At 46.0% G+C, this 15,322-nt stretch overlaps 1 protein-coding gene across 1 annotated transcript in view; it reads right to left on the bottom strand.

Annotated features, from left to right (window-relative positions):
- The window catches only part of dipk2ab (divergent protein kinase domain 2Ab), a 43,740-nt gene extending 28,802 nt beyond the window's left edge, over nt 1–14,938 (bottom strand). Inside the window, exons 1-2 of the mRNA XM_056299369.1 lie at nt 14,421–14,938; nt 6,761–7,634 (exon numbers count right to left, since the gene is read on the bottom strand). Of these exons, the coding sequence (XP_056155344.1) occupies nt 6,761–7,414 (654 nt within the window). The 5' untranslated portion in view covers nt 7,415–7,634; nt 14,421–14,938. The remainder of the gene's footprint in view (nt 1–6,760; nt 7,635–14,420) is intronic.
- Nucleotides 14,939–15,322: the final 384 nt, after the last annotated feature.

Raw genomic sequence — 15,322 nt, 5'->3', positions numbered from 1 at the left:
CACAGTCCATATTGCTAGCTGAACGTGCTACACTGACTAGCTAGTTTTTTGGGTTTTTTTCCCCCAAAACAACGGCTGAAGGAAGTGATATGGGTGCTCAGATTTTTTACCTGTCTAAAAAGAGTCTGAAGTCTGGGTGTATTTGGTTATTCAATGCGATGACTGTATAACAAAACACACAGAAAATAATAGACTGTGTGTGCTTGCATAAACATGTTGAACACATTTTAACAATACCGAAAACAGTGATATCTGTGGTCACGACATTTTCATACGTCCCACTCCTAACTTGGTACTAATCTCTACCGGAATGCAGGACCACGGCTACGCTCAGACCGAGGCTCAAATCCTGCAAAACTCTTCAAATGTGACACAGATCAGATTTTTATAGAGCAAAGTGTGCTTAAAAGCTCACACGGAAACACAGCTTTCAAAATTCAGAGTCGAGCTACTTTCATGGAGTCCTAGATCAGATCCATGTTCAATATGCAGAAAATGAGTGTGCCGATTTTATGTCATGCAGCGGTCATAGATCATTTCCTCATCACTCCGAGCCGGTGGGCTTGGGCCGAGTACATTCTAGAGTATAATTGGACCGATTTTAGGCATGATTTGCAGTCCTGGGGCCACGTGCATAAAACTCTGTAGATTCATGACTAAACTAAAACTGTGTGTACGCACTGAGACAGAAATATGCATAGGCATTTTTTCCCATCAGATTTATAAAGCACATGCATGGTTCTGTACTATAAATCTCATTGTGTGAATGTACGCACATGCACGAGCCCGATTTCCACTCCCGCCGTAAGCCATAAACGGATGTAGACACTCTCTTAATCAATCGCTTGTATATAAAATCGCTGTTTGCACCACAAGTTATCATGCATGGCAATGAAAATAACCTCAAAGAAGAAGCGCAAGTTCACTGATTGTGAAATTGAGGCGCTTGTCGGAGAAGCTGAAAAAAAGAAAAAGGTGTTTTACCCTGGCAGAAGTGGGGGGGGGGGGATATTCGGATTATAAATGGGAGGGAAAAAAGGATATCAATCTACACAAAGAAAAGCGTGAAGGCAACAGGAAGTGGGCAGGTGACCCCTGCTTTACATAGTGTGGATCAACGCATCGCTTCCGTTTTGGGCTGCACAGATTTGCGTGGAAATGTTGACGACCAGGAATCTCCATCGGCATCGATGTCTCAGAAATGTAATCAATGGCTAGTTGTCGCGGTCATATCCAAACCGACTTTATAAGGTGTATCACAACACAACCGAGGAAAAAATGAAAAATAATTAACAGTAAAATGTTGATTGACTTACTGTGAAGCAAAAGAATGATAAAAGTAATCACACAAAAGTAATCGTTACCTTAAGTGAGCCTTTGATTGGCGTTTTACAAATCTCTGTGTAAACTACACTCACGCACAATCAGTGCAGCTAGTTATCGACCTAAACAACGTTTTAATAAAAGACCGTCTCTCACCATATAGTTCACCTCCACCTCATCACATCACCCTCACAACGCTCTAGAAAACACGTGTACGCATAGTCTACAGCAGGGGTTGGCAATCTATGGCACGCGTGCCCATAGTGGTACGCGTGTGCCGTTAACACGGGCATGAGGAGCAAGTTGGATTTATTTCGTGAAAGGACGGAGCTGTGTGCACTCACTGCTGTGAAAATGTTGTGTCTCGAACTTCAAGTGTAAAACATGATTTTGAAACAAAGCCCAAGAAAAATGTCAGCTAAATAAATCCAGAGGGCAGCGGCTCAGTTCGGGAAGCAAAGCAGCATGTTTACAGCCCGATGTGCCGCCCAAAACCAAGCTACAGAGGGCAGCTATAAAGTCGTACAGCGCATCGCTTAACACGGGAAGCCATTCTGTGATTGAGAGAATATAAAGGGGGCTTTCCTCAGCAGTTTGCAGGTCATATTCGATGGGTTACCAAACAAAGACACGAACATCAACAGGACCAAAGAAACGCCTGTTTCTGTGAGAAATGCAGAGAGGAACATTACACACATGGCTGAAAACATAAGACACCAGCAAACTCCTGCACAGAAAGATGTGTCGGTATTCAGCGTGGCTCTTGACCAGTGTGGATGTAAACAACGCTCTACATCTAGCAGTGGTTACCAGATGTTGTTACAAACAAGGGTCACACTACATTGGTACAATTTAATTAATTTTCTTTTGTGCCCTGGTAATTTTCATACATTTGCACAAATAATAAAGTGTGTGTGTGTGTGGAGCGCAGATCTTTTGGCATGTGGAATCTAGATGGGGAGACAAGCAGCAGCAGTGAATAAATAAATGAATTAATGCTCATTATGGTTATGAACTGGCACTCGGGTCCGGGATTTTTTTTTTTTTACTTTGTAAAGCGGGCAACCGGGTAGCGTAGCGGTCTATTCCGTTGCCTAGCAACACGGGAATCGCCAGTTTGAATCCCCGTGTTACCTCCTCTGGTGGGTCAGGGTGCCTGTTCTGGGGGGGGGGGGGGATTAGCGTGATCCTCCCATGTGCTAAGGCCCCCTGGTGAAACTCCTCACTGTCAGGTGAAAAGAAGCAGCTGACGACTCCACATGTATCGGAGGAGGCATGTGGTAGTCTGCAGCCCTCCCCGGATCGGCAGAGAGGGTGAAGCAGCGACCGGCACAGTTCGGAAGAGTGGGGTAATTGGCAAAGTACAACTGAGGAGAAAAAGAGGGAACCCCCCCCCCCAAAAAAAAAAACTTTGTAAAGGGACACAGGACATCCAAAAGGTTGCTGACCTCTGGTGTATAGAATGCATGAGGTGCACCCTCTCACCACACATTGTTTTTATAAATACCACTTTATGTGCAGGAAATTATGTTTGCATGATTTTTGTGCATACGTATTGTTTATGCACGTGCCCTTGATCTGAGGCTGAGCGCAACCAATTGTGGGCCCAGACTATCCGGTAGTTTGAAATGGTCACAGATTGAGTTTTAAGCATCGAGAGCTACTCGCAAGCCAGCTGGGGCCATCCTGATAATAACTTGTGTATTTTTACAACTTGAAATTGATCGGTCATGTAGTGTCAGCTAAAAACAGACCCACAATAATAACTTGCTGTATTTTTACGACTTGAAATTTATCGGTCATGTAGGGTCAGCTGAAAATAGACCCGCAATATCTACTGAGACCCAACTGATGGGAAGTGGACAAGACAAAGCATCAGGGGAAATGCAACATGGTGGACCCAAAGAAAACTTCAAGCTCACACTGCAAAGAATACAGGTAATGCTGACCCCATCACAGTGAGAAGGGTCCTGGGTTCAAACCCCGGGGCTGTCCAACCTTGAGGGTCATCCCAGGTTGTCCTCTGTGTGGAGTTTGCATGTTCTCCCCGTGTCGGTGGTGGATTTTCTCTGGTGTCCCTGTTTCCTCCCATCATCAAAAAGACATGCATGTTAGGGTTAACACTCCTGTCTGTGTCCCTGACTGAGGCAGGGCAAGACGAACTGGAGTTTGTCCCCGGGTGCTGCACGGCGGCTGCCCACTGCTCCAAGCGACACAGCTAGGATGGATTAAATGCAGAGCAGAATTTACCCACGGTGATTAATAAAGTATACCAAAATCAAAAAATTCTTGTCAGCCATGGCTTCGGATTTTTTGATTTTTCTGTGCAAAATAATGCACAAACAAGTACAGCGAGTTGGGTGACCGTCCGTCTCCATGGATGGCATGGTCAAGAGTCCTGCGGAATCGGGATAGTTTCTGCATGACTCAACATTATGAGTCAGGAATTTGATTGATCAAGACTTTAATCATTCAGTGTGTGATTCGCTGTCTTGGCCTAATCATCTAGCGTTTGCCTTTTGGTAACTGAAACATTAAAAAAAAAAAAAAAAAAAAACTATAATTTCATCTGTCACGTTGTGTGTGACCTACGATGTTTTCAGTATTGTAGGATTGGGTATTGGCGGTTCGAGTCCCCGTGTTGCCTCCGGCTTGGTCAGGCGTCCCTACAGACACAATTGGCCATCTCTGCAGGTGGGAAGCCGGATGTGGGTGTGTGTCCTGGTTGCTGCACTAGTGCCTCCTCTGGTCGGCCGGGGCGCCTGTTTTTTTTGGGGGGGGGGGGGGGGGACTGGGGAAAATAGCGTTATCCTCCCACGTGCTATGTCCCTCTGGCGAAACTCCTCACTGTCAGGTGAAAAGAAGTGGCTGGCGACTCCACATGTATCGGAGGAGGCATGTGCTAGTCTGCAGCCCTCCCCGGATCAGCAAAGGAGGTGGAGCATCGACCGGGATGGCTTGGAAGAGCTGGGTAATTGGCCGGATGCAATTGGGGAGAGAAATGGGGGAAAATAGCTAAAAAAAAAAATTGGTAAAGATGTGATAATGCCTCGTGTGTACCCAACCTTTGTGTATAGTTCAGGGACTTGACCCGAAAGTATGTAGGAACTCACTGGAACGATCATGAACTGAAATGTAATTGGTTTCATACCTATCTGGGGAGATGTCTCACCTGCAGCTAAACTCAGGGGCACATACTGCAAATACTGAATTCGACAACATTTGTAGTTAAATAAGTGTGGTCACAAGACATCAGTTCCTGTTGCTTGTTAGCACAAGCGAGTCCTTTTCAGAATGGATATACATGTTCTCACTGATGCTGAATGTGGGTCACTTACAAAGGCGAATATGAACAATGGGGGGGGGGGGGATCAAAGCGAGCACTAGGCCCTGCAGTGTGAAAGTGGACCACTTCCTCTTGCACCTCCCCCATGTGCACATTGAACCCTGGGGTTCTGCCTTATACCCGCAGTTCACATGTTCAGGACCAGACGAGCAATTGAGGGGGGCCCCTGTAAACATGCGGCGGCCATTCAGCAAAGGCTTTTGTAAAACTGTGTCAAATGTGTAGCTTATGTGTGCACGTGTGCAGCTGTGTATGTAATGTGTACAGCCATGTGCAAGACAGGGCCAGGGGATGAGTCACTGAACCTTTGAACTGGGGCATAATGGCATTAAAACACTGATGGAATTATCTTGCCAGATTTGGCGGCGCGTACACTTGAAAATGGGCCGCAGAGGGGGAGGATGAGATAGACATAACAAGGGAGCATGATAGACATAAAAAAAAAAAGAAGAAGAAGAAGGAGGGGAAAAAAACGGGGGGGAGAGCACAAAAAGCTAATCAGATTTTATAGATTGACTGGACTAAAAGGGGCTGATCTCGCCTTTTGTCCTTCCAAATGCCTGGAGGTATGTGGGCCTGTGAGGGAGATTCGAGGTCACTGCGAGTTATTGGATGTCTGCAGAGGCCGTGACCATTGTTGTTGTTGTGACCCCCCCCCCCGGGAGACGCGGTCAATGCTGGATTGAAATTGCAATTGATTGGCTGCTTGTAAATCAGGAAGAGAAAGGGGACAAGGGTCCGTTTGCTTCTATGATATAAAGTGCAACTGCCTTGACAGCAAGGTTGATAGAATTGGGGCCGCTTTAGTACAGGACCACTAACCCTAGGGTCAAAGGAAGACATGTGTGTGAGATGATACATCAGACACACACACGCGCGCGCGCGCGCGCACGCGCACACACACACACACACACACACGCAGGTTGTTAATACAAATAAGGGATTGAAAACGACAGGATGATGTCACCAGCACAAAGGACTTGAACAAGTATCAAACCTGGATCGCTTTAATACCATAAAAATGTATAAAATTCAAGGGTTATTTGATTTTTTTTGATTCACATTTTATTACACAATGCTCATGCCGACTTCTACTAGACCTAACACTTTTACAAATAAATTTCAAATTCCATTGATTATTCAAACCATGGCATGAGTGTGTGATATGGAGGGTCTTATCACTAACCGCACAGAACATACTTTTCACTTTTTCTCTAATCATACCGGGTTTTTTTTTTGTTGGTTTTTTTTTGGTTTGTAATCCTCAAAGTGGAAGTAATGAAATATTAAAATTATAGACTTTCATTATTTAAGAAATCTCTTAATATCGAATCTCATAGCCTCTCCCCCTCAGTAATTGAAATCAATGCCAAAATATAATTGTGCTAATGATACACTACTATTTTGAGAGATTCCTGAAAGCATCAAGATTCACAGCCGCAGACATCCAACGGATAGACATGTGTTAAAAATAAATACAACTCGGACCATTTACAGATGTGATGCTGAATAATTCAAAACTGCCCTACATATAGTGTTAAATATGCAGTACTGCCGCTAGCCAAATTCTCTCATCTTTTGGGAGGCCGTAGCACTTAAAACCCTTCTCAATGCTCAGCAGGGGCAATACTTGGTCTCTAGATGGGGGAGATGTAGTCTCCACAGTGCCCTGACTTTAGGGAGGGTCTGATGGCTCATTTCAGATCAATGGCAGAGGAGGGAAATGGAGAATTCCCACCCTGTAATTTCCTTGGGGGTTTGGCCGGCCAACACCCTGACCTGCTTTATATCAACACTCCTATTTCCCTGAACCCTGTCCCTCTACCACGGGCAAACCAAGAACCAAGCCTTATTATATCCACTTTAACACCTGGTGCTGTGAATCAGCTGACAATTTGTTCCCCGTTAAGGCCCTTTCAACATGGTTTTGAATGCCAACGAGAAAAAAATAACCCAATGACTTTCCTTTTGCTTCCGCTGTGGACGAATGGATGTTGCTGTGAAAAAGTAAACTGTATTGTGACTTTGTGGTTACCTTTGCAGGAAAGGAGAAAAATATAAATAGAAAAGACACTAAAAAGACCAATTCACCTGTAGGACAAGTGGCTCCGGGTTGAAAGCCAAGGTCATGAGCAGCTGCATTCTCTCTGTGTCCTTGAGGTTCTTGAGCAGGAAGCTGCCTGAGTCTTTGGTCTCAGCATACCTGCGGACCAGGCGGTCAAGCAGCCTCTGGGAGGGGCAGTGCACGAGATCTGACCAGCCTTCTACCACTTCTGGAGTGAGCAGACGAACGTCCCCATTTAGCCGGGCAAATTCTGTCTTATACATGGCCTGGATGAGGTCGCAGCGTGGCCGACCTGTAGCCCTCTTGCAGATTTTCTGGTCTATGTCCATTAACTCCTGGTTGGAGCCGAGCCGTTTGAGCACCACACGGCGTGTGCCCTCCCGGGGCTCGCCATATTGGGCAAAGTAGACGTTCTTGACGTTGAAGACGTCCAGGAACCGCAGGCGTTCCCATTTCTCAAACGACACCTGGCCGTTCATGAACTTGCGGCACCAACTGGTGCCAAAACAGGCGGGGCACTTGTTGAGGTTGATGAAGCGTCTGTCAGTAAGCTCATTCTTCTGGAAGGACGCAAACAGATTGTGGGTGTTCATCAGCAAGATGACGAACAAGCCCACCACCAACAAAAGCTTCAGACAGCGGTAGAGGCGGCCAAGCTTGAGGGGCAGAAAACGCAGCATGATTTGGCAGTATTGGCAGGGAGCGGGGGGGAAGGGACAGGGGGGCAGGATGGGGGATAGGGCGTTGAGATGATCGTCAGGGGCCTAGCCTAAATGGCTCTCCGTCATGGTGTTTGGAGGTAACCATCTAAAGCGGTAGGCTGATGCTAGGTTGGCCCAGTTCTGGGAGAGGCCAGTGAGTCATGTTCTCCCTTCTTGGTGCAAACTCGAACCAGCAGGCCTGAAATCAAACACAAAAAAACAGGGAAACGTTATTTCTGGGCAAATGAAAAGGCTACATTTCAAAACAGTTGAGACATTTAATATGACCCTTTTGGTCATGGATAACTAGTGAAAAAGGGCTCATTTGATGTTTCTACCACACTGGGCCTGCAACGTCAACCTTCAAGTACTACCATGCATACCTACCATAAAACAAAGAACCACTTTCTGGGGCATATGAAATTGTTTCACAAATTGGAATTGCTTGGGTCATTTGAGAGGATTCATTGCTTTTTGAGCAGAAACGAGATGGCCCAAAGCCAATGCAATAAACCTGCCTCTGCCAGTTTGCGTTCGCTCTGGTAAATCGGCCCTTAAATTCCCAGACAAAAAAATAGAAAATAAAACAAGTGTCAGGGGGGAAAAGGGAGAAATAAGGCGTTACTGGTCAAATTAAGAGGCAACGTACAACATCTTCTCCCAGTATCAATGAAGTGATCGGGACTCCACAGATTGCTGTAGAATTCTGGAGAAGATTCGTCTGAGGAACTCGGCCCGCAGCAATAGGAGCATCCATCACTTTGGCCCCTGACGCACCACAAAATAATAAGCCCTTTTAGCTCTGTAGCGGTAACAGTGCTCACAGATCTAGTCATACTCTCTCTCCCCCACAGATTGAAGAATCTCTTTGCCTTGTGTGGAGAGTCACGCTGAGTGCAGTTTAACCTTTGATCGGCGATGCCCTGCTTGGTTTTAATCAAGCTTTGAAGTCGTCTCTTTGAAAATGGCTGGTGTCACTGAAATAAAGCCGGGGGGTTGTGCAGATGCATTGCTTTGTGTGGACGCGTCAGGCGGACAGGTTAACAGTAGGAGAATGTGACGAGACAAAAGCGCGGGCTCACAATACAAGGATGGAACAATGCTCTCACAAAGCCTCAAAGCCTCCCCCCCTCCCCCAGTCTACCCATGATAAAGCTATGTTACACCCCTGATCAGCAGTTTAGCATGGAGGGTTTGGAAGTCTTTGAGGAAGAGACAATGGCCTCGACCATGCAAATTGGCCATCCCCAATTAGAGCTCATTAGGCCATGCCCATTAGAGTGGCTGACTTGAGAGGGCATAGCTAACGAGCAGGCACATCGGTGTGATTAGTGTGCGCCTCGATGGCTTCCTTGCGTTTTTCAGTCGAGATCGAAGCAGCTCAGATCTGCGAAGGCGCAGGACCAGAGGCTGCTGAGACAAGAGTGGCAATGAGAGACGTGTGGCAGGGGCCAAGATAAGAAGCTGACTCCGCGTTAGTTATTAGCTGTACAGCTCCGTCTTGAACTCCTCCCACTAGGTCAGGCTGGCGTCGCTATTGCAAAACCCAATTTCCCCTCGGGGATGAATAAAGTATTCTGATACCACCAATCTCAGAGAGGGAAATACTAACTCTACTAGTTAGTTTTAGTGGGGATTATTAATCACTTTGGCACTTACCAATGATTCTTTTAATTACTGCTAAAATATATGAATCAGTATTACGTTTGCAATTGTTTTTCCATTTGCAGAGTAAATAAAATAGGTATACGGAGTAGGCAAAGGCAAAAAGTTACTTTCTTGCTTGAAAAAGCAATCCAGTTTTTACCTGTGAATACTTATTAAAGCCTTTTTTTTCTTGTTTCTGCATATATTCAGCTCCCTCACATGATAGTTTTTCTCAAAGTAAGGAACATTTCCTCTCCGCTGCATACGGATTAGTGTCTTGGTCAAGCAAAATTTGTGTCTGCTGAAAGTTATTTCAGGCTTTAACTAAAGAGTTACGTGAAAATTTTGAATTTGATACAAATGAGCAATCACCATCTTTTTGACCTCCCAATTCCTTGGAAGAAGCAGAAAAGGCACAGTAAGCCATTTCTTACTCGCAAATTGTCTGCAGTGCCTTTAACTGAGCAAACTAACTGAAAGAATTCCAGGTCTAGGTGAGATCACTTGATATAGTACGCTACAGGCTTATATCCATCAACAACACAATATTTGGCCGAATCAAATTACACCCCATGCCTCAAACTATCTAAAAATTACGTCCAATATATGAAGAATTCATTCTATTATAGGAGACTTGCGTTCAAATTCAGTGGGGAAAAGGCAGAGACTGCAGGAGAATAACTGCAACCAAACAAGTCAGTGTGAAAAGGTGAAAACAAAGAATAACTAACAGTCAGAAAGCATGTCTGCATTCTATTACAGGGAATCAGAGAAGTATCCGATTGCTTGGGAGAACAATTGGAACATTCCCGGCACGATATAATCTTTATTCAAGTGCCATTTAGCATCTGACACGGGCAATGACAGCACAGCCCTGGTAACTAAGACCTAGATCAGGAGGACTGGAGATGGTAGGGGTGAAGATGGCAGGCCATAATCGTGGGACAGCCCGAGAAGAGGTTCGAAAGCCACCACTTGATCCTTTAGGGCGCACATCTGAGAGTCGGGGCAGGCTAGAACAAGCCCTGAACCAGACCCCTACGCTGCAGAGTAATGAGATGCATCAGCTGGCAGATAATACCGGGACAAAGCGTCTTGCTCCTCCAGAGAAAGTGTTAGGCCTCAATTACATGTGGAGCATTACCTGGATTATATGAATGACCTCACTAATTACTGGAGTGGCATGGAGGATGATCTACGCGAGACCCTTCCCCTCTATTAAATGAGAAAGATTGGAAGGTGTTGAGGTGCTTGAAATAATGTCAAGAAATGTGTGAAACTCCTGATAAATGCAAATTGATTGATTGATCGATCTTTGACAATGAACAGTCTAAAGGGAATAATATGAATGCTACGTGGCCAATAAAAGATGCTAAATGCTACCAGATTTGAGTTATTGTAAAATGAATCTACAAACCTAATTGTCTGTGCCCTTGACCGAGGCATGGCAAGATTAAATGGAGTTGGTGCCTGGGTGCTGCACAGCGGCTGCCCACTACTCCTAGCTCCACAACTAGGATGGGTTAAATGCAGAGCGTAATTTCCCTACGGGGATCAATAAAGTATACAAAAATAAAAACTACAAAAAAACAAAAAAAAACACCATCGGCTGTTTTGAAAGGATGGCAGGGTAATTTACCACGGAATAGATTCCTCCAGTATGACCACAACACAGAAACTTAAAACCTTCAGTGGTCATCTTACTTTTGCACTGTTGACTGCTCTAAACTACCCTGAACACCAATTATTTATCTAAAACATGGATATGCACTTAAAAACAAAAGGAATTTAGATTGTACACACAGATTCACAAGAGGGTTGCCGACTCAGGGTTTCTGACAAGGGCAAAGTTCACTCTTTGCACCAAATCAAAGCCAGCTGCAGCTAATTCTAACACAGATGTAACCCATCCTAACAGAGGGGCAGTGAAACTTAAAGCAATGTTTTCTTTCTGGACCAACCTCGTTGTGCCCACAGAAACTTGTGTTTTAAATTATCCCACCCCTCCACGGTGTCTCTGCTCCAGCAGGCAGTGAGGGGTGGAGAGACGAGGCTGCGGAAGGTACAGCGCCTCAGCCTGCGGTTCAGGGCCCTCACATTAGACTGCAATACAGAGGGATGTCGGGGGAGGCTGTTTGGAATGAACGCCTAATTACCACTCACCATACGGGAACTGCTGCCAAAAGTGGGGGGGAAGAAAGTTTCTGAGCATACTCGTCTCCGAAAATATGGTGGTGATTGCTTCGAACAGAGAGGCAAAGAAAAAGAGGGCAAATCAAAGGACGGCTCACTCCTCATGCATGAGAGATGAGTCTTGCATTCAGACTGTTCCAAGTTTGGCAGATGTTAAGAGCCGCAAAACGGCTCATTACTGGGACAGAAACAGCGCAAGATGAAGCAACATGCCCCATGTTAGCTTGAAACAGAATGACAAAGGTCGAGACAGAAGAACTTGACATCCCAATACCCCAATACTTCAACTTTTATAACTCGGATTTGGATAAAGTCAGTCGGATAAAGGCGGCTGAAAAAGGAAATCCTTTTTCTGAATAACCTTTCGCAATGCTCTTTGTCTAAGACCATAGTTTTCAGATAATGGTGTGCGAGGGCAAGGCTACTCTCATACTAACCCATTTCCCTCACGACACCTGAGGCTAAAACTTCATTATGATACAATGAAGTCATGCCAGACGTGAACACGCTTGATTAATTTCAGTGGTAGTGCAAAGGAGAGGGTGGAAAGAGCAAGTTAAGAGGGGAACGGGGTTGAAATGTAATCAAAAAATTAGTAAAATGAAGAGCGGTGAGAGAAAAGAGAGACCATCAGATAGAGTGAGGGATAAATTAAATGCCAATCAATATACCCAAGGTAGAGCAAGGGGATATAGGGACAAGAATAACTTGAGAGATATTAGCCTCTGTACTACCCATATAGACGTTCGATTTTCTTTTAAATTTTCTATTCCTTCTTTTTTTTGCAACGCTCACATTCCCTCACAGATTTATTTCTATCCGTCTATCAGAAGAAAGGACTAGTTTATCCAGTAAGCTTTTTCAGGGTACAAGCTCATTTTTTATTATCGTTTGCAATGAGTTCCGACATAAATTCGAACGCCTTGCATCGCTGTATCAAACCCCGGCGACGTTACCTCCTGGTCCAACTGAAAGCCAGGGAGAATCCAGCCTCCTGACGCCCTCCCCCCTCCCATTGTAATGCCCCCCCTTCCATTGTAATGCCTATCTCGAGTGGAGAGAAGAACTACCGTTGCCAAGGTTGTCGACTGGGGGAGTCAATAATGTTTGATCACGAAAACATTCATCCACAGCCGGGTTGCCTCAGCGCTGCAAACACAGAGATGGTGACGGATACGTACAAGTGACAGGAACAGTCGCACGCCTAATGGAAAATTGAGTCCTCGGAATATAAGCACCAATTAGTGGCATCGCCTCACAAACATATTTCCATTCATCTGTGGCCCACACCAAATGCTCGCAGTTTTAATGAGAATATCAATTCTATCAGTTATTGTGGCAAATTGCCACAGTCGTGGGGAGGAAGATGTGCTCTGGCCTCTACATCGCCCCCCCCCAATCCAAATAGTTGCAAATTCCAGGGGACCAGATGTGGTGCTGATAGCATTTTATATTATGCTTCTAAAACTAATGTTAGTGCTATCGCAAAACATATGTCATCTGTGCTCAGCAACACTTCCACTGAAGAAAAAAAAAACCTCTCTAAAACAGGCTTTATTTAAAGCAAACAGGCCTTATGTTTACAAGAGGGGGAAATATAGCTGACTGGCCCACCGTCACGTTTATTGTATTGCTCCAATTCTGCTCTTAACATGGCTCAATTTGTCATGATTACACATCAAGTTGTGTAACACCACCATCACTTGTTGAATAGATAATGCTCCTGCGGAAGCTTTTCGGGTAGCATTAGGCGATATCTCCACTCCTACAAATACAAACACACACACACACACACACACACACACACACACACACACACACACACCTGATAACCATTCAAATAAGCCACCACAGGAACTCTGCAAGCACAGCGGTCTATTTTCATACTTCCCTTGCCTGCCACCCTGGTAGAAAAAAGGCCCCATTTTTAGTCTCTTGCAATGGAAGAATTAATACTAAGTAGCCCGTTCTTTTAATTACACTATACAGGCAAATCTCCTAAGACTGATTACAGGCCGTTTCAGGACCAAACAGCAGGGCTGTTGGTGGTAATGCCTCTTCCCCTCGAAGAAAGAACCCAGACTGCAGGAATTTTGCACTGAGGAGGCAATTGTTGGGCTCAGAGCCACATCAGTGTGGCTATTAATGCGAATTACCTTTTCATTTTCAACGGCCGAGTCATCCAGTCTGATGGCTGCAAGATACACCGCCATGCCGTTAGAAAGATAAACTGAAATAGCTCAAGTGCAAGTGGTCCCAGCACAGACTTGCTGAGCTCTATTGTTTTTGGGTGTTGATCACACTGTGAGAACAATGCGAGGTCACTTCTGAGGACAGATCGGCAACAAATGTGAGTTCCATCATTATGACCAATGCAAATGACTGCCCCCCGAGCACCAACAGCATAATGTCGAGTTAACTTGCGAAATATCACAGCCCGCAAAAATAAGTATGATTAAAGTCAACACATTGTCCCTGATAAAATCTTACCCACGTAGGCTTAAAAGAAAAATAAAGAAAACGTGCCCGCAATGTGTGCCCACCACAACAGTAAGTACATCCGTGCTCTTCAGATCTTTTCCACAAAGGTGGATTTTGGGTGAATTACATAAACGCGGCACGTGCGCGTCCTGTGATCCGGGGAAGGTTTGGAGAAACGACGCGCGCGTTAGTGCGGGGCAAGTGGCCGACGATGTGAGAGGGAGGGGAGGGAGGGGAATCCTTTTCAGAGTTAAAATCAAAAAGTTTAGACTACTGTTAAACCGCGCAAGTGACTTAAAACCCGCGGCAGTGCGCGATCGTTGAAAGAATATGCGCATTTACGACCGCCCCGTATCGAGCTCCCGTGGAGATCTCGTACTTCCTCCCGCATTATCGCACAGTACATTCTGTCATTTAGCCATTGTTGCCTTACGGACCGGAGCTTGACACCAGCGTGCTGGGGGGTGGGGGAGTGAAACACCTTTACTGTTACAAGTCTTTCCGTGTATTTAAGCACAGCGATACGCTTTAACACGCCAAAAATGAATGCAACCCTCCTGGACTTGACGTTACCGATCACACAGCCCCCCCCCCCAACCCCCGACCCCCGGTGTAAACGGCGAGCCGGGTCACGGGCAGAGAGAGAAGAGCCATCAAAACAAACCTGTGCGACTTTTCCCCACTTCCCGAGCGCTCGGCGGCGACGCGTCTCGGCGCTGGGCTCCCGCAGCCGTCTCCAAAGTTGCCGTCTCCTCCCGGGCTGCCGCCGGCGGACAGCCGCGCGTTTCGGTCGACAAATTTTTCAAAATGGGCGATTTGCCCCTACTGGGATTTTTGCTCCGTCGGCGAGCGACAAAGACCTCGATGGGGGCGAAAACTCGCACCGGCTTCCCATTCCCAGCTCTCCTCGGTGTCTAGCCGAGCTAGCCTGCTAGCCGAAGAAGCAAACACTTCGCGATGTCTCCTCTTAACTCTTCCCGCACCGGACGTTTCCGCCCGGACGCCGCGGCTCCTTTTTCACGAAGGACGACGCCGCCGCCCGCGTCCCGTGTTAACGTCCATGTCTGCCGGCTCTTCGCGGGTCCCTTCGCGCGCAGAGGACGGTTCCCGTGTCTTTATCTCCCCGAGCCGCGGCTCAAACGCCACAACGGCGCTCTGTTTCCACTCTTTTCAACACCAGCGTCTCCCGCCTTTACGACAGCCGCCGTCGGTTTACGATGGGGGTTGCTAAGCGACCATCCCAACACGATCTTGCGTGAAACCCTGCCCCCAGTGTAAACTTTGCCAAGATTTCTATTTCTCCCGTCGCTTTTTTTATTTTTATTTATTAAAGGGAGTTTATGATGAAGTTTTCTGCCCCCCCCCACACACTCAACGTTTGAATAATCCAACTATCTTTAAGATGTCCGACTGTTTCTTTTGTCATTACAAGTTTGCCAAGTGTGTCAACATGTATCTCCCTTTACCCGTGAGGAGACGCTCAGTTTCATGCCTACGCAAGACATCAAGATACAAAGACAGTTTCTGTGGTCTCGTTTTAAAGGCTTTTTTTTTTACACCAGCGAT

The sequence above is a fragment of the Lampris incognitus genome, chromosome 19 (genome assembly GCF_029633865.1).
Source record: "Lampris incognitus isolate fLamInc1 chromosome 19, fLamInc1.hap2, whole genome shotgun sequence".
Lineage (NCBI taxonomy): Eukaryota > Metazoa > Chordata > Actinopteri > Lampriformes > Lampridae > Lampris > Lampris incognitus.
Note: the sequence above shows the minus strand (reverse complement) of the source record. Positions and strands in the feature narration are given on the sequence as shown.